The sequence below is a fragment of the Rhincodon typus genome, chromosome 7, assembly GCF_021869965.1.
Source record: "Rhincodon typus isolate 14 chromosome 7, sRhiTyp1.1, whole genome shotgun sequence".
Taxonomy (NCBI): domain Eukaryota; kingdom Metazoa; phylum Chordata; class Chondrichthyes; order Orectolobiformes; family Rhincodontidae; genus Rhincodon; species Rhincodon typus.
This window is the reverse complement of record NC_063338.1, coordinates 24,006,832-24,030,335: the sequence shown is the minus strand read 5'-3', so window position 1 is coordinate 24,030,335 and position 23,504 is coordinate 24,006,832. Positions and strand designations below refer to the sequence as shown.

The 23,504-nt window shown below is 38.8% G+C and overlaps 1 protein-coding gene across 1 annotated transcript in view; it reads left to right on the top strand.

Moving 5' to 3' along the window:
• Window positions 1–23,504, top strand: part of pikfyve (phosphoinositide kinase, FYVE finger containing) — a 99,226-nt gene that overhangs the window by 7,767 nt on the left and 67,955 nt on the right. Inside the window, exons 2-5 of the mRNA XM_048598715.1 lie at window positions 7,895–8,075; window positions 12,342–12,536; window positions 20,658–20,776; window positions 22,831–23,002. Coding sequence (XP_048454672.1) covers window positions 7,904–8,075; window positions 12,342–12,536; window positions 20,658–20,776; window positions 22,831–23,002 — 658 coding nt within the window. The 5' untranslated portion in view covers window positions 7,895–7,903. The remainder of the gene's footprint in view (window positions 1–7,894; window positions 8,076–12,341; window positions 12,537–20,657; window positions 20,777–22,830; window positions 23,003–23,504) is intronic.

Sequence of the window (23,504 nt, the reverse complement as noted above, 5' to 3'; positions counted from 1 at the left end):
TGATGCTGCCTGGCCTGCTGTGTTCTTCCAGCTCCACACTGTTATCTCTGACTCCAACGTCAGCAGTACTTATTATGTCAGAAGATGAGATGCTGTTTTGGGAAGCTAAGGAGGGAGTGATGCATTTTGTACAGCAACTTTTGGATTTTCGTAATCAATGACATATTTGCCCCTACTTGATATTCCTGTGATTTGCAAAAATATTGGTGAATGCAGTTAACCTTGCTATTATTTTGATAATACCATCTGACCAGTTAAACTCAGCAACAGGATACTGCAAGTTTAGTTGACCTCATGTTTGTGTTGTGTCCTGATTTCTTGATTTATTATAATGTTCTTTTGTTTTAAATTTGTCTGGTTGACAAACAGATTTTCACATATACTTGTATATTCCAGCAGTTGAGAACACAGTCAGTGTACAGTGGTTATTATTGTGCTGTTTGATTCAAACAGCACAAATTAAATTAAATTTGTTTAAATTAAAATGGTTCTGCAACAGTTTGTCATTTGACCTTTGGTAATATAACTGTTGTTCTACTTGAAGTTGTAATAGTGCTATCTTTTGTAAACTACCTGGAGTGGGCTGTGTGTGGAGAACTTAATAGACACTGGCTTACAGTACTATGTCAACTTTCTTGTTTCATTGCAGAATGGTTAATTTATACTGGCTGCAGAGAAATCTGTAACCTAATGTGTTCCAATTTATTAATAAACATGCTGGTCATGTTGAGAACAGTACAATCCAAAAGGAAATTTGGAACTTAATAATTCAAATATTGCACTTTCTTTCTTTATGTGATTGTAAACTTTTCAATGCACCTTTTTGTTGAAGTTTCTAGAGCGAGGTATGAGAGAAGTTCCCAAACTTCCATTTGCTGTGTACATTCTATCCAAACACCTGCAAGACATTTATAAACTTGACATGCCCCCTTCTCTTTCTAATACATGGGAGTTTTACTTTCTTGTCTGGAAGCTAGGGACTGCTGAAATAATGTACTCGGTGATGCTTTTCCACATTCACAATTGTACCTTTGCTGTATTTAATAAATCTTCCAACCTTTGAAATCTGTACTTTTTTTTGGTCATGTTAGCCATTTTAATTCTATGCTGTCTTCACTTTGCAAATCAATCACTTTTTCAAAGTTATACTGGAGATCATGCCTGTCAGCGGTAAGTACAGGACTTGAATTCTACTAAATTCATTTTTGAATGCCTCCCACTATTCATGTAACTTTTTGTTTCTGTAGATAGTTTACCCAGACTTTTTGGTATATTCAAAGTAAACTTTACCTAAATTTAAAACATTGGCTCGTGACACTTCGTTTTGTGTCTGAATCCTAATGTTGAATTCTGTTATTTAGTTATTTGTGACCAAAATAGGTTTCTGTTAGATTATTAACTTAACTCGGGCTCAATCTGAGTAGTAAATCGAAAGTGCATGGCTTTCTTTTTAATTAAAGAACTGTTGTTCCAGAATACTACCTCTGCTTCCCTCCCAATCTGTAGGAAATTGAAAGTCTCCCATTAATCTAGAACAGCTCATCTAATCTCTACATATATGCAGCCTACTGTGTGTTGGAGGGTGGTGGGAGACACGGCACAGAAGCAGATCCTTTGGTCCAACTTGTCCATGCCAACCAGGTATCCTAAATTAATCTAGTCCCATTTGCCAGCATTTGGCCCATATCTCTCTTAAACCCTTCCTATTCATGTACCCATCCAGATGCCTTCTAAATGTTGTAATTGTACCAGCGTCCACCACTTCCTCCAGCAGCTCATTCCATACACACACCACTGTGTGAAAAAAGTTGCCCTTTAGGTCCCAAATAAATCTTTCCCCTCTCTTTAGTTTTGGACTAAAAGACCTTGTCTATTTACCTTGTCCGTGCCCATCACGATTTTATAAACCCCTATAACATCACCCCTCAGCCTCTGACGCTCCAGGGAAAATAGCCCCTGTCTATTCAGCCTGTCCCTAAAGCTCAAGTCCTGCCAACATTCTTGTAAATCTTTTCTGAACCTTTTCATGTTTCATAACATCTGGGAGACCGGAATTGCATCCGTATTCCAAAAGTGGCCTAACCACTGTCCTGTACAGCTGCAACATGACCTCCCAACTCATACTCCATGCACTGACTAATAAAGCCAAGAATACCAAATGCTGCCTTCACTAATGCTATCTACCTGCGACTCTACTTTCAAGGAAGTATGAACCTGCACTCCAAGGTCTCTTTGTTTAGCAACATTCCCCAGGATCTTAGCATTAAGTGTCTAAGTCCTGCCCAGATTTGCCTTTTCAAAATGCAACACCTCACATTATCTAAAACAAAATCCATCTGGCACTCGTCAGTCCGTTGGCTCGTCTGATCAAGGTCCTGCTGTACTCTAAGGTAGCCTTCTTTGCTGTCCGGTATACCTCCAATTTTGGTGGCATCTGCAAATTTACTAACCATACCTCCTATGTTCACGTCCAAGTCATTTATATAGATGACGAAAAGCAGTGGGCCCAGCACTGATCTGTGTACAACTTTGTACATTGCTGGGTGGATGTCAGCGTTACGTTGGCGAAGGATGCGGAAAGTTCTGTTCAATTCTATCTCCCAGGATTTTGATAGTGTTCGTGTGTGCTAAATTGCTGAATATATTTTTCAGGGAAACGGGTATGAGGAGGAGGTGAGAAAATGGAGTTGAAACTGAAGATCAGTCACGATCCTACTGAATGGTTTAGCAGATTCAATTGGCTTTATGGGCTCCTCCTGCTTCTATCATTTATGTTCTTGAAATCTGTCAACTCAAGATTTTGGTCCACTCTTCACATATCCTTTTTACTCAGCGTTTAGTTTTGTCTGAAGTCTGGGCATGCTTTAATTTCAAACAAAACAGAAATACTCTATTAGTTGGAACAATATATAATCAAAAATATTTACAATGTAAGAAACAGCGTTAAAAACAAACGCTTTAAGTTAAATTGCAAGAGATGATGAGGATGTACTGAGTAAAAGGCAAGGTTTGATTTACATATATTTTTAATGGATTTTCATGCAAGAGAGTGGTTGTAAAACTCTTGAATTATTGAGAAAATGAACAGTTCAATTTTAGAAGGCTTGTAGCTAAAATGAATAAAGATAGGTCAACTTTTACATTTATATATCTTGTTAAACTAAGGTAGGTGATATAAGGAATATAACAGAAAATATATGTGAAAACTTTAACCTCCGATAGGAGCCGAGGAAGATTAAAGATGTACCAGTCAGTCTTCTACCTGTCATCTGTTAGTGGTATAACATAATTATTGTGATTAGTCAACAATATGGTTAAACCCTCTCACTTAGTTTATCACAGACTCTAACTTGTAGTGATGAAAACCACAACTCTGGGAACTGTCAAGTCTGTATCCAATCTATACTTACAACATGTCATGTTAAAACTTCCATGACACCAGGTTATAATCCAACAGATTTATTTGAAATCACAAGCCCTTGGAGCACCACACACCCGGCCTTGCCCGCCTGGTGAAGTGCAGAAAGATGCACAGGCACAGAACCCACAGCAGAGATATCAAAAGGTCATATGAATGGTGTGATTGGATTTGATTTGACTTATTTATTGTCATGCTTACCCAAATACAGTGAAAAGCTTTGTCTACAAGCAGTACAGGCAGATAATAGTAAGCAAGGGCATACAGATCATAGGGTGAAAAAAAAACTTTGAGGCGCACAGGGAGTGCACTGAGCAAGATCAGCATTATTTGAAGTTAAGAGAGTCCATTCATCATTCTAATAATGGCTGGAAAGAAGCTGTTCTTGAACCTGTTGATGCATGAGTTCAAGCTTCTGTATCTTGTAGCATTGCTGGGGTGTGATGGGTCTTTCATGTTGGCAGCGACAGGTTGAATAATAAGTCTCTGTAGGCGATCAAAAGTGTCAGACGGTGGGAACAAAGCACCAACAGCTGAACTGCAGCGGGGAAATAACCCACAATCCAACCAATTGAGGCAGAGGGACAGCTACAAAAATTAAAGTAAGACATTCCTGGCAAGGTCTTCATTCTTCAATCTTGCCCGTAATGCTTTTACTGACTGATCATTCTTATTGATATCTCCTCTTTCTAATGCTGTTATGTTCCTTGTCAATATGTTTACTATTATTTTGTAATTTCCCTGCCCTTTCCAAAGATCTTATCATCTGAAATATTTATTTTCTGTTTAAGTTCAATATGGAGATGGGTATCTGTGGTGGTCACTGAGGTCATTTAGCTCACTTTTTCAAATGTTTATTCCATATGGTATTAAAAGAAAAGACCTTTAGAGTTGGGCAGTAGATCCATATCTTGCCGTTGTGCTGGGAGGTTTTAAGATACATTTTGCATTATCATGTTCCCTATTTCATTAGCGTTTATTTTATTTTTTGGAATGTCAATGTTGGCAACATTATTGCCAATTCTTAAGTGCTCCCAAGGAGGTTATGATGGTGGTGAACTGCTTGGACGCCCACAATGCTCTTACAGTTTGTTTCAAGATTTTGGAGGAATGGTGGTGATGTGTCAAGTCAGGATAGTATGATTTGGAGAGATGAGTGTGTTCTTAAGTGTTTGTTTTCCTTGGTTCCTCAAGGTAGCAGAAGTCATTAGTTTGGAAAATGCTGTTAGAGAAATTTTGGTGAGCTACTGTATTGCATCTTGTATAGCTATGCACTACTGCCACTGTGCGGCACTAGTGGAGGGAATTTGATTTGTAAAGTGATGGATGGCATGGTTTTGAGCTTCGAGTGTTGTTTGAGCCATGTTTATCTAGGCAGGTAGAGTGCCGTGGAGTCATTACAGCACAAATGGAGGCTGTTGAATCACAGGTTATTGCAGAAAATAAAAACTCATGGTGTAGGTGGTAACAAATTGGCATGTTGAGAAAATTGCCTGATAAACAGGAAGTAGAGATTTGGAATAAATGGATCTTTTTCAGATATCCTGAATGGTGTACCACAGGGGTTGGTGCTGGAGTTTCAATACTTTCCAGTTTATATGCTGACAACACCAAGATAAGTAGAAAAGTGAGTTGTGTAGAGGACACAAGGAGCTTACGAAGGGATAAGGTTAAGTGATTGGCAACGTTCTAGAAAATGGAGTATAACGTGGGAAAGTGGGAAATTGTCCATTTTGGCTGGGCAAAAAAAAGAAGCATATCATCTAAAATTTGAGAGATGCAGAGAGATCTGGGCGTTCTTATACGTGTTGCAGGTTAGTATGCAGATACAGCAAGTGACCAGGAAAGCTAACTTTTTTTATTGTTGTGAGGGGCATTGAATGGAAGAGTAGGGAGCTTATGCTTTAGTCATGCAGTTGATTGCTGAGACTGCATCTTAATAATACCTACAGTACTGATGGCCATATTTGTGGGAAAATGTTAAGGCATTAGAAGCAATTCACAGAAGGTTTACTACATGAATACCTGGACTGAGTGGCTACCTTATGAGGAAGGCTAGACAGGCTAGGCCTGCTTCCCCTGGAGTTTACAAGAGACAGAGGTGACTTAATTGAGGAGATTTCACTGGCTGGATATAGATAGGATGTTTCCTCTTGTGGAAGAATCTGGAACTAGGGACCAAAGCGTAAAAGTAAGTGGTGCCAATTTAAGATGATTGAAGGGGAGAAGTAAGTTCTGAGAGTTGAGAGTCTTTGGAATTCCCTTCCTCAAAAGGTAATAGATGCAGAATCTTGATTACCAAGGAGACAAAAGACTATCAGGGATATGCAGGAATGTAAAATTAGATCAGATCAGCTATGGTATTATTGAACAGTGGAGCAGGCTTGAAGACCTGAGTGGTTTTCATTTAACATGCATAGGAATATTTTGGGAATGCTAAAGGAGGAATAGCTGTAACTTGGAATTTTAATGAAAATGAGCCTCCAGTGCTAATGCAATAAGGCATGTTTGTTCCCTTGTTCTCATTTTATATGTTTTAGTTTGTGGCAAGGTTTTGTTTTATTGAAGCTGTTGACTAACTGCTTGGGAAGAGTTGTATGGATCTCAATTACCATCTAGTGCCCCACACAAATGGCCAGTATTCAGCACCTCCTATATTCTGCCTGGGAGCCCTGCAGCCCAATGGTCTCAATGTGGACTTTACGAGCTTCAAAATCTCCCCACCCCCTACCTCGACCCAAGACCAGCGCTCCCCCACCTCCCCCCGTCCCCGCCTCCTTGACCTGTCTGTCTTCTCTCCCACCTATCTGCTCCTCCCACCTCACTGACCAACCCCCATCCCAACTCCCTACCTACACTTGCCTTTACTAGCTTCATACCCGCCTCCCTGACCTGTCCGTCTTCTCTCCACCTATCTGCTCCACTATCCACCTTCCATCACCGCCTTCCCCCCTCTCTATTTATTTCAGAGCCCCCTTCCCCTCCCTCATTTCTGAAGAAGAGCCCAGACCCGAAACGTCAGCTTTCCTGCTCCTCCGATGCTGCCTGGCCTGCTGTGTTCATCCAGCTCCCCACCTTGTTATCTATGGCCCATATTCATGTTAGAATATTACAACTCAGAAATGAACTGTTTGCCTTATTTAATTTCCTTGGTTGTTTTCAATCCACATGAGCCATATAATTTACTCAATCAATCTATTCATCTTTGTTATTTGTCTTTGAGAACTTGCACAGAAGAATGTTCAAACAGCTTTGTAAGGAAAATTGATGCTGAGGAAATATTGAATGGCTCCAAAGACTTGATGGAAAAAGTTAGGTTTTAAGGAGATTTGAAAGGGGGAGACAGACAAGGAGATTATTGTAAGAAAGTCTATAGACAGTAGAAGGACAGATACTGAATGATGTGGTTGAATGCACTTATTATCTCAGCTTCACCAATGGTTTCTGCCAGAGTTCAACACTAAGGCTGATGGGATTAGGAACTTGAGTCAGTTTCATTGATTCTCTAAACTAAAATTTGATTTGCAACGCAACTCTTGCCCTACTCCAGCTGAGATTAGCTAACTCAACACAAGTGATCAACTTATCCGAGAGGCTCAGCTGATCACTAGCCAAGCTTTCAAAGCTGGTCAGGCAACTCCAGCACTTTGTTTTTAGTTATTTTGGTGTGTATGAATGCCACAACGCAATGCCCAGCATTGAATGTTTAGGCTTCCTGCACACCTCCAAATAACAGGAACTGTATTTGCACAGATATTCTGAGTGCATTCTGAAAGAAAATAAGTATTGTACAGCCCTGTTGTGACATAGTGGTAGTGTCCCTGCCCCTGGACCAAAGACGCCTGGGTTCAACTCTCGCCTGCTCCAGAGGTGTGTAATAACATCTCTGAAAAGTTTGATTAGAAAAAGTAGGTAACCTGCTGCAATCTATGTCCTTTGGAGCCAACAGAGGAAAAGAAAGTAAGTCTTTTACTTGAATAGTGCCTTTGACAAATGGGGATGTTCTACAAGCAGTTCACAACCAATGAAATACTTTCAATGTGTTGTCACTGTTGTAAGGAGGTATTAAAGTGATTTATTTGCGAATCACAGGCCCCCACAATCAATATGATAATTCCCAGATAATCTGTTTTTGTGATGTTCAATTAGGGATAAACATCAGAATGCTGGTGATAGTTACCCCATTCCTCTTTAATCTTTTGCCATGGTTTCTTTTATATCCTGTATGAGTAGGTGAGGTTCACGATTTAGCATCTCATCTGAAAGCTAGGTCCTCCAACAGTGGAGCACTCCTTTAATACTGCACTGTAATGCCAGCCTGGATTTCTGGGTTTAAATCTCTGATCTTGCCTTGAACACAATCTTCTGACTGGGGCATGAGAATACAATCAACTGCATCATATATAGTATAACAGTTGAAAAGTTGTTTGCTTGTAATTTTAGTTTTTGATGGAGTTTATTCTCTTCTTATTCCAGTTATTTGGCATGGCAGCAGAGGAAAAAATCCCATCAGCTTTGGGCCTTGGGAATGAACAGTCTCACTCTCCAACAAGCCCATCTCATCTCACCCATTTTAAGCCACTGACTCCGGATCAAGATGAACCTCCCTTCAGATCAGCCTACAGTTCTTTTGTAAGCCTTTTTCGTTTTAACAAAGGTGAGAAGCTTATGCTTAGTGTTTTTTATTTGATGAGCATTCCAAAGTGCTATCACCAGAAGTACTGAATGATAATGTACAGAAAACAATGACATGAGGTTGATTCTGAGCTTTTGCCAATAATTGTATTATCTTTCTCCTCTTTGCACTGATTGATGTCATGTTTCCACTGCATGAACTTGAGATATGATCCTGAAATGGATACTTTCAAAAATAGAGTTGAGGTCGGGTGGGTATTTTCTTTCCTGTCAATACATAGGAGAAAACATATAAATAAACCTCCATTATCTCAACCAAAAACAAAAATTGCTGGAGAGACTCAACAGATCTGGCAGCATCTGTAGAGAGAGAGCAGACTTAATGTTTTGGGTCTGCTGACCCTTCTTCAGTTCTGAAGTTCAAAATGTTAACTCCTGCTTTCTATCCACAGATGCTGCCAGACCTGCTGAGTTTTTCCCTGCAATTTCTATTCGTGTTTCAGATTTCCAGCACCCACGGTCCTTTTTTTGTTCCATTTATCACAATGGTGTATCCATGAGCAATAGCAGGATCCTATAGCTTTTCTGTGACCTAGCCGTCAGAAACCATTTGTGAGGAGAGTGGAAAAGATGTTCTGATCATTGACAGAATTTAGGTTTCTAATGAGGTTTAGTAAGGTACATTCTGGGGGATGGTGAGAGAAATACACTGACCAGCGAAGGAACACTATCTTGTCTGAGAAATCGTCAGTGGGCAGCAATTCAATTTGAACTTGACCTTTCTGCTGAATTGAAGCAGGGTTTTTCTACAAGTTTTTTTTTTTCTTCGGTAGTGTATCAGGATTGGAATAGAGCAGCAGGAAACCACATCTTCCTATAACCAGCAGAATCATTTCCAATGGACAAACAAATAATTGCAGGCCTGAATAAAAGCAAAATACTGTGGATGCTGGAAATCTGAAACAAATAGAGAATGTTGAAGTAATTCAGCAGGTCAGGCATCATTTGTGGTGAGAGAAATAGAATTAGCGTTTTGCATCTGATATGATTCTCCTTCAGCTCTGAAGAAGAATAATACCTGATTTGAAATGTTAACGCTTTCTTTCTCCACACATGCTGCCATATCTGCTAAATTTCAGGCATGCGTCACTTTTGAGTCTTCAGCTTGGGGAAGGGCAGGTGTGACAAAGAACTCTTAAACTTTTGGGACTAAATTCATGCTACTTTCGTAATTACAAACCTTCCTTGGGAGGTGTGTGTGTGTGTGTGTCTGTATAATGGGCCAAGCACAGGCAGGTGAGACTAGTTTAGTTTGGCATGGACTGTTTGGACCGAAAGGTGTGTTTCGGTGCTGTATGACTCTATACTGTGCGAGTGGGCGAGGTTGCATATACACTTGGGTGCTTTAATAATAAATATTTATCATTCTTTTAAGACTTAGGAGAAAACTAAGGATTAAACGCATTTTCTTGTTCAAACACACTTTCTTCAGTCAGGTAAGAGATAGGAAAGTTGTTTGAGGGATGGGGTATGTTCCTGTCATTTCTCCCTAGTCCATAATACAGATGTGACTGTGGTGCGGCACAGTGATATTTTAATTACATTTTGTTCAAGGTTAAGCAGTTAATGACTTAGTAGTATTAGCAGTACAGAACGAGCATTATATCACATGTGAAATGCTGCAAAGAATTTGTGCTGTGCTTCAGTAGGTAGGGGCTTACCAACGAAACATCCTGTCTATTTGAGGCCTCTCCGTTCATTGGACCAAACCTATCTGCATTTGCCTTTGTACATCAGCAGCTTTATCTGGGATTTCTTCGGTTTGGATCCAGAATCTCCTGTTTGCTTGGCACTGGTGCTTGGTTCTGTTCCATAGTCTGCCCTTGCTTGTGTCCTGGTAGTTCTAAGGCCTAATCCTGTAACTGACCTCTGTCTACACTTTTGAAAATGGGTACAGGGATTGTTATTGACACAGGTCTATCAAAATGTTTGGATTGCCAATGAGGTGGTCAATGTGGCGTTGAGTGCCTTTCATACAAGGAAGAAAAGTCAGCACACCCCTCATCTCCATCTTTCAGGGGAAGGTGGTGAGGTGTGGCTAAATAGTGGTCAGAGGGGTAAGGCACCTTTTAAAGCCCTATCATTGGCTTGCCATAAAAGGTGGGAACTGTTTCTCCTTTTATCTTGTCATGCTTCTTTTAAGATGCACGTACACAGGTTTAAGGCTCATTATCTTTTATATTCTTTATTAGGTCTTGGGTTTATCATTCTGAAGCCCAATTATCAGCAAAAAGATACCCTACTTTGTGTCAAATTGACAGCTTGTTAGTGTAACTGTAGTTACTGCTATGTCAATAATTTCATATTTTGCTGATTACATTAAGTAGAAAATACTTGGAATCCTGGAATCATAGCATCATGCAGTACAAAAGAGGCCCTTTGGCTCATCAAGTCTAACATTGACAAAACAACCTCTAAATCTGCACTTGTCCTACTTTCCAGCACTTGGCCACTAGCTTTGACTGTTATGACACCTCAAGTGCTCATCTAAGTACTTTGTAAAGTCGCGAGGTTTCCCGCCTCAACTACATTCCCAAGCAGAGCATTCCAGATTCCCATGATCCTCCCGGGTGAACAACATTTCTTCTCTAAACCTACTGCCTTTAAAATTATGCCCCCTTATCATTGACTCTTCAAATAAGGGGAGCAGCTACTTTCTTTCCATCCTGTCCATGCCCCTCATAATTTTTATACCTCAATCAGGTCCCCTTTCAGTCTTCACTGCTCTAAAGAAAACAACCTGAGCTTATCCAGCCTCTCTTCATAGCTAAACTGCTCCATCCTCGGCAACATCCTGATGAATCTCCTCTGCACACTTTTTTCAGTGCAGTCGTAACCTCCCTCTAGTGTGGTGACCAGAGCTATACACCAGTTCTCCAGCTGTGACCTATGGAAAGATTTTTGCACAGCCCCAACATAACCTCCCTGCTTTTGGAATCTGTGTCATTGGCTTATAAAGGCAAATGTCTCATATACCTTCTTAACTAGCCTAATAACCATCCTGCTGCATACAAGCGTCCCAAGATCACTTTGTTCCTCTGAGCTTACTTGTATTCTACCATGCATAGAGCACTTCCTTGTCTTGTTTCTACCTCCAAAGTGCATCAGCTCACATTTATCAGAGTTAAATTCCATCTGCCACTGATCTGCCCATGTGACCAACCCAAATATATCATCTCATAACTTAAGACCGCCTCCCTCACTGTCAACTATCTGGCCAATCTTCATGTCATTCACAAACTTATTTATTTCCCCCTACATTTTCTTCTATATTGTTTGTTTACTTATTTCTCATGAATAATAAGGGACCCAGTACTGATTTGTGTGGTTTGGCACTGAGCACCAGCCTCTGGTCATGCAAATAACCTTCTATCACTACTGTCTGTCTCCCTATCCCTAAGCCAATTTTGGATTTAACTTGCCAGGTTACCTTGGATCCCATGCACTTTTACATTGTTTGTTTGTCATAATTTCACGTGGCACCTTGGTAAAGGATTTGGTGAAATCCATATAAACTGCATTACCCTCATATATACACCTGGTCACCACCTCCAAAATTCAATCAGATTCCTTCAGCAGTTTTAGGTTATGAATTGCCACATACACTTGCTCAAGTCAATGATTAAATTCCTGTTTTAATACAAAAAAGTGGTCGATGAAAGTTTCTTATTCAGAAGTACGTGTGTTACAGTGAATCCAGGTACATGAGTTACAACAATATTTTCTGTCAGCTTTTGGTTATTGGATATACATTTAGTTAGTCCAAAATCTTTATTGACAATACTTAGTACAGATTCAACATGCAATAGAATAGTTTTTCTCCAAGGTTTCTATATTTGGTCCCTTCTTCATTCTCCTCAGTGGTCTGTATAAAGCAAGTTATGCAAGTTGCCAGGAGTAAGGAGTAGCATATGTTATTCTCCACGTCATTTGGTAACTAAACCAGAAGTAATGTTGGTCTCCCAATAGATTGTTCAATCTTGATTTCTGGGGCTACATTTGAAATTATGAGAGCCAAGAATAAATTATTGAATAAAATGACATGGACAATACAGAAGATGGGAAGGAAAGTAAATAGCCTGATGCTGTGGAGGTGAAGAGTTGGCAGTATTTATCATATTTTTTGTTTTATACCAAATTGCACATTGATTTAGAAAATCAAAATTGTTACTTCGGATATATTTTTGAAAATCCTCTTACTTTGTACCCCTTCTCACCCCAATGTTAGATGATGGAAGACCAAACTCTTCATATCGAACAGACCTGACTCAAAGTGAACCACCGGTTAGAGAAGAAATTTGGACCAGCCACCAAAGTGACGACCAAACATATTTAAGATCATCATCACCCTACAAAAAGCAACATGCAAGGGAAAACCCACGGAGAGCATCTAGTGCATCAATGGTCAAATCTCAAGGTGCAGGTAAGGAAAAGCTAATGACTAATGTTGTTATTTTAAGTGTTGTCAATTGCTTACAAGCTAATAGTGTGAGAAGTATTGATTGCTGCTAAACAATTTCTCCACAACTGACGTGTGCCTTTTACAAGAGTGGAGTTTCATTGTTTCATTTATTAACTATAGATGATTTTTAAAAATTAAAAATGATAGGCATGGTTCACTTCTTCATTCTGTCTTAGTTATCTTTCCCAGTCTTTTTTGTTTTGCCTCCTGTCCTTTTTTTTTTGTATCTTGAACATAATTTGTGTTGAATTAAGTATTCTAATTTGCAGTTGCTTCAATTCATTGGGTAAGAAAATGTGCCATTGCTTGCTGTTTTCAAACAGGCCCTAGATTTCCTTCAAGAACATTGTCTGTTCTTGTTTTATAATAACTGGAACTTGCAGTTCAAAACCCATACTCTGCCAGTAACTGCAAATGTAGTGAACAGCATGTGATGTTCGTTGATTGATCGCTGCAATATCAAGATGATTGCCTTGAAACATTTATCTGCTAATGAAAGATGCACATATGACCAATGTATCTTTCAAGTTTAGCTCTTGCGATCCAGAAAAGAAGTATATCACATTACTAACAGCAAGCAACGACAGATGATAGTCATGCCATATGATTAACATAGCTTTATGTGATGCATCGCACTGTTCTGCATGTTACTGAAGTTTATGTGCTCTAAATTGCAACTGTGTTCCAACCACAGAATGCAAATAGGAGTGGTTAGAACCCCTGCCCGCTCTGGTTTGGAGTTCAGCAGCCTGAGTAGAATAACAAAATGTTTCGTATTGTGTGGCTTTTAAATTGTCTTGTTAGTGCTTTTTTTGCAATAAAAGAAACTACTTAAAATGCTGTTAGCTGCCACGACGTAATTATTAAGCAATTTATATAAATTAAACAAAATAATATATTGTACAAAAATTTCGAATTTACAATTGCAGACGTGGATTTGGATATAAATTCTGGATTTAGGTATGATAAGTAAGTGAAGAGAGACATTCTTTCCCCATTCTGGAGCATTTCAACAACACCTTTGACTTTCTCCCCACTCTGGCCATTCTGCCTCCTGTTTTCTTTTTTTTTTATCATTCATCCATGGAATGAGGGTATTGCTAACTAGGCCAGCATTTATTGACCATTTGCTTAAATTGTCTAGAGAGCAGCTCGGAGTCAACCACATTGCTGTAGGTCTGGAGTCACATGTAGGCCAGACCAAGTAGGGATGGTAGTTTCCTTCCCTAAAGGACATTAGTGAACTGCAGCACCCTTTCCAAGCAATCCGTCCTGCTTTCTGGACTGTATGCAGCCCTCCCTGCAAGGCAGGCACCCCTTTCCCTTGATTCAGCCACTCACTCACCCAAATGCTACACTCAACCCTGCCGTGGCATTCCCTCCGCTCTTGGCATGCCTCCTCTTAACTGAACATGTCGAATGGTAGCCGGTGACAAGTGGTGTTCCGCAAAGGTCAGTATTGGGACCACAACTTTTCACTTTACATATTAATGATCTAGATGAAGAAACTGAGGGCATTCTGGCTACGTTTGCAGACGATACAAAGATAGACAGAGGGACAGATATTGAGGATGTGGGGAGGCTGCAGAAGGATTTGGACAGGTTGGAAGAGTTCGCAAAGAAGTGGCAGATGGAGTACAACGTGGGAAAGTATGAGGTCATGCACTTTGGTAAGAAGAATAGAAGCATGGACTACTTTCTAAAGGGAGAGAATAACTCAGAAGTCTGAAGTGCAAAGAGATTTGGGAGTTCTAATCCAGGATTCTCTCAAGGTAAACCTGCAGGTTGAGTCAATAGTTAGGAAGGCAAATCAACTTTGGTGTTTATTTTGAGAGGACTTGAATATAAAAGCAGGGATGTACTTCTGAAGCTCCATAAGGCTCTGGTCAGGCCACATTTGGAGTATTGTGCGCAGTTTTGGACCCCATATGTCAGGAAAGATGTACTGGCCCTGGAGCAAGTTCAGAGGAGGTTCACGAGAATGGTCCCAGGAATGAGAAGCTTAACATATGAGGAACGTTTGAGGACTCTGGCCTATACTTGATGGAGTTTAGAAGGATGAGGGGAGATCTAATTGAAACTTATAGAATACTGAATAGCCTGGACAGACTGGATGTTCAGAAGATGCTTCCATTGGTAGGACAGTCTAGGACCCGAGGGCACAGCCTTAGAGTAAAGGGAACACCTTTCAGAATGGACATAAGGAGAAACTTCTTCAGCCAGAGAGTGGTGAATCACTGCCACAGAAGGTTTGTGGAGGCCAGGTCATTGAGTATATTTAAGACTGAAAAAGATAGGTTCTTGATTGTCGAGGGGATCAAGGGTTATGGGGAGAAAGCGGGAGAATGTATTGAGAAACTTATCAGCCATGGTTGAATGGTGGAGCAGACTCAATGGGCTGAGTGGCCTAATTTCTGCTCCTATGTCTTATAGTCTTAGATTCTCTGACATCTTGAGGGTTAGTTCAACCACAGTTGAGTTCTATGCAGCAATTTTTTAATCAATTTGTATTGAACCTTAACCCAGTTTCAAACAAAAAAATAAATTATTCTGGCTCCTTGAAGTTGAAATAGTGGTAATAATTTAATCCAGGCACTTGAATAAATGGGGTAGGGTTGCAACCAACAGTTTAAACTGATCGACTAAAACTGTATTCAGTTGGCTTAAGAATTAATATTCCTCAAACTTTTACAATGCTGATAAAAAGAGTCAGTGGCTCCTATAACAGTCGTCATGGTTTTAATGGTATTGTGTTGTAACAGCTAGTGTGGTTGAGCCTTTCTTTCTTTTCCATTGATTATAAATGTTGTAGCTGAATCAGCCCTGTAGTTATTAATTCACTGTTAACTGTGGTATAATTAATAGCTGTTCCTGTAGTTTTGAGATAAATGAAATCTATACTGTTTTTTCCTGGGTGGAGGCGATGGCCTAGTGGTATTATCGCTGGACTGCCAATCCAGATACCTAGATAATGTTCTGGGATCCAGGTTTGAATCCTGCCACAGCAGATGGTGGAATTTAAATTCAATAAATATCTGTAATTAAGAGTCTAATGATGACTGTGAATTAATTGTCAATCGTTGGAAAAGCCATTTGATTCACTAATGTTCTTTATGGAAGGAAACTGCTGTCCGTACCTGGATTGGTCTACATGTGACTCCAGACCCACAGCAATGTGGTTGCCTCTTAACTGCCGTCTGCGCAATTAGGCATTGGCAATAAATGCTGCCTGGCCAGCAACGCCCTCAATCTGTGAATGAAGTTTTAAAAAGTGCTCATAAATAAAGCTTTTTGGGTCAGCGTGCAGGGGAATAAATAGAGGGGACTTGAGGTTTTGGAGAAAAAAAAGTGCTCTGTGGTTAATCCTTGAAATCATCCCGTTGATAATTATGACCAGCTTTAAACCAGCTCCTGTTCAAAAACAAAAGGTCTTATCTCATGCATTACAATTGTTAAGAAAATTGCAGTCATGTACTTCGGTGAATGCTGTCAAACCCAATAGTGCTGCATTTTCCTAAAAGAAAGAACAGGAAAGATATCAGCAAGATGGGCAGTATGGGTTTATTCCAGTATAATCCATAAGGCATCCCAGAAATTTCTTGACAACCATCCACAGTTGAATTTTGCCAGTCATGGGCTGAACTTGCTGCTTCAAACTGTGTTTCATTATACCATGCTGTAGGCTTTGACAGCATGCTTGCCATGAAGACCATCAATGTGAGGGAAGAGAGAAGAGGGAAGGCAGAATAAATCCGTCATCTGGGAGGGTATGCATTCTTGGCAAAAAAGTGCCACCATGACTGCTGTGAAAAGTACTCCTAACTATACCAGACAAGTACAATAGGAGAAAACACGATCGTTTCCAATCTAACTATAACTTTCATAGATGTAGAATCTTTTAAAGTAGGTGCTTCACAGTGGCATTTCCAGACAAAGTTTAACGCTGAGGAAACACAAATCAGGTTACGAAAGCTTGGTCAAAATACTTGATTTTATAAATGTCTTTAAGCAGGAGGAAGATACATCAGTAGAGAGATCTTGAGAAGGATTTCCTGAATTTTAAATTGTGGTGGCTGAAGATAATTTTTAAAAAAAGTTTAAAATACGTCTAACTTCAAAGACAAGATTACAGATGATTAAATTGCTTACAACTCTTGGATTTGCATACATTTGTACATTTCCATATACTAGGGCACACACTTTCACTTAAGGAAGCTCAACGAATATTAAAGAATTCCATGTTAATGTCTGCCGCATCTGTTTTTTTACCTACTGCTATGGATCCAATTGCTGTTTGGGATATCGGTGTATTTGAGGAGGTCCAACTCAGGACCTTGGTACTCTTGCTCCCTGTCTCATATAGGCTAACAGCTTCAATTACCTCCTTGAGTTTGACTCTGTGCATGAAGAATTACCGCTGTCATTATCTTGTGTAATGTTGGAAGTTATGATGCTTAACATGCCTTTCTTTTGCTTTAAATTTTCCTGTAGTTCTTGTACGGCTTCCCTTTTCTTTTACACTCCCTTGCCCTATTTTATTGTGCTTCCAATTCCCATGTAATACGCTGCTTAATTCTGACTCTAATTGTTCCAGCAGCTTTTTTATTAAACCATGTTTTTTGTCTGAGAGTAGCTCTCTGGATTTGGATGTGCCTTGCCTTTAAAGTAACTGACAGATTTGAAGATTGTGATATTTTTGTTCTTGTTTACTCTGCGGGAATTCAGATTTTTTGATGTAACAGTTCTTAAGATTTTTTTTTGATCTAATGGGCTCAAGACTTGGGTTGTGATTGCTGTCTTTGTTTTATAATTTGTTTTTCTTGCCAGTGCATAATCACAGGTTTCCAAGTTTCCTTTCATAAGTGATGCTCTTTGATTAGTATTTTAAGTACCTTTCTGGTTGCTCAAATGGATGAATGGTCTCTTTATACAAAAATGCATAATTTGAAGGTTATTTGATAGAAGGTTACTGTGGGGGTAGAAAGAGTCAAATATTTGTTACCTATGTGTAATACTGTATCTTGGAATGGAATAAATTTGAAAAACTTTCATCTGAAGATGTTAGTTATAAAATGAAGTTTAAAACACATGCTGCAAGCATTATTTTAAGACTGTAAAATACATAATTTCTTGCAGTTATTACCTTAACTATGGAAATCTTTCTTGTTTAACATTCCATCAAAATTGCTTCACATATATAGTCTGTGGTTTCAGTTCAAAGTTAATTTAGGTCTGCTTATTTGGTTGAAGATAGAAACCAAAAAGTCCAAAAGGACAATGAATGGTAACACTGTCATACACTGGAGAGGCACCTTTGCTGATAACTCCATAATCTGGTTGGGCATTGGCATCTTCAATATGGTGCATCTCCATGCTAATGGGAACCATTGTCCTTGCACTGGGTAATAATCTGCTTCCAGGTGATTCTCAAATACTGACTTGATGGGGTGTACTTGAAACAAGCTTCCACTGTATTGTTAACCATGCAAATGTGATCCTGGATCTTTCTCTGTTTTAGAAGAAAAAGAATTAATTGGCAACATTGCTGTGAAAATGGTAAAGCATATGTACGTTAGGAAATCTGGACAATTGTGTACTTCAACTCCATTGTGATTTTCTCTCCTGATTAGGTTAATGCACTCTTGCTAATTTCTACAACCACTCTTATTTTGCATGTATATTTTTAATTGTACGCTTTGTATTTTTGAAGGTTTCAAATGATTTTTAAAAATTCTTCAGGCTTTAGTTCTTGAAATCTACACGTACCTTTACCGTATATTTTACTAGGGTAAGATATATTTGTGGGAAAATCTGTTCAACTGCAATCCTGTGTACCAAAGAAAAGACTTTTTTTTAGTGCAGTTTCTCAAATGTAGTAAGTTTCTTGCTGTCAATATCTTGGCTTTCTTTACAGTGGTTACAAGATTGTTTCAGATTTCCTTTGGTTTGTGTCTTCTTTCCGGTTTTATCTTGAGTGTCCTATCTAATTTCACATGTAATGACAGAAGTACAAAAATGAGGCAAGTATATGTTTGAACTATTGTCACTTTAGTTTAATCCTGTATGAACTGAAATATTAAAAAAAAACATTTTAGTCAACAAACTACATGCATTGCTCAACTGCAGTATAGAGACCTTACATCCTGACTAACAATAGAATAGCAGATCATCTTGACAATTTGTCACTGGAAGATATCATTTCTTTAAGAATTCTATGTACACAAGTGCTTCTGGCCCCATTGAAAGATTTCCAAATGCTTCATGCTAACCTTTCAATCCTGAGGATTACTGAAACACAATTACCAGACTGAGTTCCTCGAATAATAGACATGCATTGTGGCAAAGGTAATAACACGTTTTAATGGATAACCATACTTGTAACATACAATAATGGTAAAAGTACTGAATTCAACAAAGTGTATTAAAATAAAATAAATTATCAGGAAATTACTTGTGAAGGAGCACATATGAATTGGGAAAAACTGACAAAATTGTAACTGAATAATTTGCAGAAAAGGATATTTACATTGTTGATCCTCTCAATTTGTACTTTAGAAATGCAGTAAATTCCCACCAGTCTTCACTTGTCTGTGAGTTTAGAAGGGGGAAAAATAATAAAAGAAAACTTGCATCCTGGAGTAAAAGGTACTTATGGACATGGGGCTTGTAATACCCGTTAGTAGTCTGCTATATTTGCCTTTACAAGGTAACACAGTGGTGGGAATTTCTGTATGCAAGAGTAATTACAGCCTTTAAACATTTTTTGTTTTTACATAGTGCATATCTTTCAGCACACAGAGATGTTATCGTTTGAATATATTTTCCAGTGATACCCCCTATTTTTATTCCTAGTTAGGCATTGGCACATGGTTTTTAAATTTTACTAAGTGTACTTCCTGTTTAGCTGTACGTTGGTAGTAAGGATGTATAAAGGGTGTCTTTCCTACTCATTTGCCCAGTGAAGTTGAAATGGTTAGAGTTATCCATTAGCTTTTGTGGTAGTAAGTGGTCTAAAGTTATTAAGCTTTTTAGTATGTTAACAATGAATTTACAGATTTATTTAGCTCCCATTTATCATGATAAACAAGATAATTAGGCGTTGCAGAACATGGCAAGTGGTATTCCACAAGGGTCAGTGCTGGCACTGCTGCTGTTCACAGTTGACATTAGTGATTTGGAATCAAAATCATTTTCTAAATTTGTGTATTATACTGAGGAGGACTGTAATAAATTACAAAAGAACATTAATAATCTTACAGAATGGGCAAATAATTGGCAAATAAAGCTGAGCACACAAAATTGAGCTGGCACTTTTGATAATTTATGGAGGCTACTTGTTACTTGGAAGATACAAATCTAGGTGGAGATAGACTGTAAAGGGATCTCTTGAGTGCACATACTAAATCAATCATTAAAAGTTGTGCCATAGGCGATATCATTTAAAAATAAAAGGACGTTGAGCAATAAGCTTTCTATCAAGGGGGATAGAATTTAAAAAAGTAAGAAAGTTATGCTAACCTCATATATCAAACTTTAGTTCAATGCGTTGAGTACTGCATGCAATTCTACTTGCCATATTATGAAAATGATGCTGGAGAGGGTACAGAGAACGTTCGCAGTGATGATGCCAGGAATATGTGGGTAAGTCAGGAAAGGAATGGGTCTCTCTTCTCTTGAAAATGAAAGCTATGTGGTGACTTAATAGTGGTCTTTAAAATAATGAAAGTTTTGACAATGGATACAAAGAGAAAATTTGCTTTTGTAGAGAAGAGCCTAACTAGAGGCAATCAATACAAGATGATGACCAAGAAATTCAATAGAGGACTTGAAGAAAATTCTTAATGCAGAGTCGTGAGAATATGGAACCACGCACAACCACAGGAAATGGTTGAAGCGGATATTATCGATGCATCTAAGGGGAAGTTGAGCAGATGAGGAAGAAAGGAATGGAGGGTTATCTTAAATTTAGATGAAGAGAGAAGCAGAAATGGTTGAACTGAATAGCTTGTTTCTGTGCTGTGTATCTGATGTAACCCTACAAATTAGTTTGATGTTTAAGCTTGTGTTTGACTTATTAATTAGGTGGTCCAAGAAAACCAGACGTGTCAATGGGAAGCCATGATCCTCGAACAGCAGTACAACTGAGGAGCCTTACAACAGTTCTGAAGCGCTTGAAAGAAATAATGGAGGGAAGAAGCCAGGTATAGTACACAGTAAACACAGTAAACACAGTAAAGTTGTTAACCTGCAGCACGTAAAACTAGAAAGGGAAAACCGGCTCGGAAGGCAGGAAGGACTGGAATAAATGGCCACCCACTAAACAACTATATAGAACCTTCCAAGAGTACTTTATCCTCATAGAAAAGATTGCATCAAACAGAAAAACAGAAAATGCTGCTAATACTTGGGTAACAGGTTTGTTGCCAAACTTGAAGATATGAAGAGCAGAGATGGCCAATGGGTTTTCATTAACAAGTACAATATCTGATTGCTTTGCTTTGAATATCTGTGATGCACTGTTCCTACCTTTTGAAGAGCAGGCAGTCACTCAAAAGGATGCACGTTTGTGCAGAATTCTGCAAAGAAATTGGAAAAGAGAACTTGTTTGTCATCTTATGTTTATTTAATTGTGTGGGCGACGCCAAATGTTTGGATAAAAGGATTCACTGCAAAACTTTTCAAGAAAAGGGAACAGAAGTTATTGTAACAAATGTTATGACAATGCATTTCTATCTTTCCCTGAGTATATTTTTCATACAACTGCCCCCAACAGATTTAAGGTGGCCATTGATGGATAGGTTTGATGTCTTTGAAATGTATTTCAGAAAGGGGAAATAGCATTTTTGCTGATAACTGCCCTCAAGAGAAGATGGACTTCCAATGGTCTAATTCTGAGAATGACTGACACGATCTCTAAACAGATAGGAAATTGAAAGTTAAGGAAGTGAAGAGCCAAATCACTGACCAGAAGAACTCCAAGAAAAACAATAAACGATTGGAGTTTGAGGGAAACATGAGACAATTTTATTACATGAACTGTCACCATCTTGTGCCATAGTGGTGTACAGGAGTGATGATGCATGTGTTATAGTAACTGCAAAAATTTCATTTCTGTCCGTCCTTCATTCTTGCTCAGATTGTAATGCTGAACAGTTAAAGTTCTCTTTATAGCAAAGTTGCATATCGAGGTATCAAATAAGGAGGAACTGAAATCATGAAAAAGCTTAATGTTCTTGTGAAGATTTGCAGCTTGGGTTGTGGATGAGCTTGTTGATTTGCTTGCTGAGCTGGCTGGTTGTAGTTCAGGTGTTTCGTCACCATGCTAGGTAACATCATCAATGCGGCCTCCGATGAAGCAATGTAGTTCTACTCTACTTATTTATATGACCCGGTCAGTTGAAGTGTTGTCATTTCCGGTTCTTTTTTGCAAGGGTTTGTATATGGGGTCTAATTCCGCATGTTTATTGATTGTATTACAGGTGGAGAACCAGGCCTCTAGGAATTCCCATGTGTGTCTATGGTTGGCTTGAGCTAGGATGGCCACATCGTCCCGGTTAAATTGATAGCCTTCGTTGTCTGAGTGTACTGAATTGAGGGAAAGCTTGTTGTGTCGTTTTGCTCATGGCTGGTGTTAGACGAGCACTCACCAGAACCAAAGACTCTATACCCACAACATGCAGGACCAACGTAGTGTACAAATTACTGTGCAAGGACTGCCAAAAATATTACATCCTCCAGACAGGAAGGAAACTAGCCATCAAGATACGCGAACACCAACCAGCAGCAAAATGACATGACGAACTTTCCCCCATTTCAGTACACTCGCACAATGAAGGCCATCAATTTAACTGGGACTAAGTGACCATCCTAGCTCCAGCCAACCATAGACACACATGGGAATTCCTAGAGACCTGGTTCTCCACCCGTAATGTAAGCAATAAACATATGGAATTAGACCTCGTACAAAACCTTGCAAAAAATAACCAAAATGACACAAAACACTTCAACAGACCGGATCATATAAATACTAAGCGGAGTAGAACTACATTGCTTCAGTGAAGGCTGCAATGATGATGTTATCTAGCACGGTGATGAAACGTCTAAACTACAACCAGCCAGCTCGGCGAGCAAGTCATAAAAAAGCTTTACTTGTAACAGAATATAGCAAGATGTGTTTATTTGTAATGCATGCACATTAAGTTCTAATAGTTCAAAATCACTGATTCCTGGATTGTTTCCTGGTTTTGCAAAACAGGATACTGATCTGAAGCAGTACTGGATGCCAGATAGTCAGTGTAAAGAGTGTTATGATTGTAATGAGAAGTTTACCACCTTCAGACGTCGACATCATTGCCGTTTGTGTGGACAGATCTTTTGCAGTCGTTGTTGCAATCAAGAAATACCTGGGAAATTCATGGGTTATGCTGGTACGTAAATAGGAAAGTCAATTTTGAGGTCAACTTTTCTTCTTAGTATGTGCCGATGTTTGTTTGTTTGTTTGTTTGTTTGTTTGTTTGTTTGTTTGTTATAACTGGAAGAGGGCAAGTGATTAGTTTTGCGTACATTATGGTGGATTAAATAAATATAACCATCAAGTCATGAACATGCTTTTCATCTTTATGGAGAAAGAAATTATGCAGTATGATTAAAACGTTTAAAAAGAAAACAGTGATTGCAAGATTTATTGACGACGTAAGTTGGGTTGAGTTGTCTTACTGTATCTTACTATCTTACATTGTTTGTCATATATACTTGGAGGAAGTTGATTTTAATTTTAAACCAGTCTTTTAGGCCAGTCATAATATTGATTCTTTTATGCAGTAACACTTTTGAACAATTCCTGTCTGTGCAGAATTGTTGCAATGGAACAGATTAAAACAAACAATACTGTTTATTTAAAAATGTAACCTACATACATTTCATCGAACA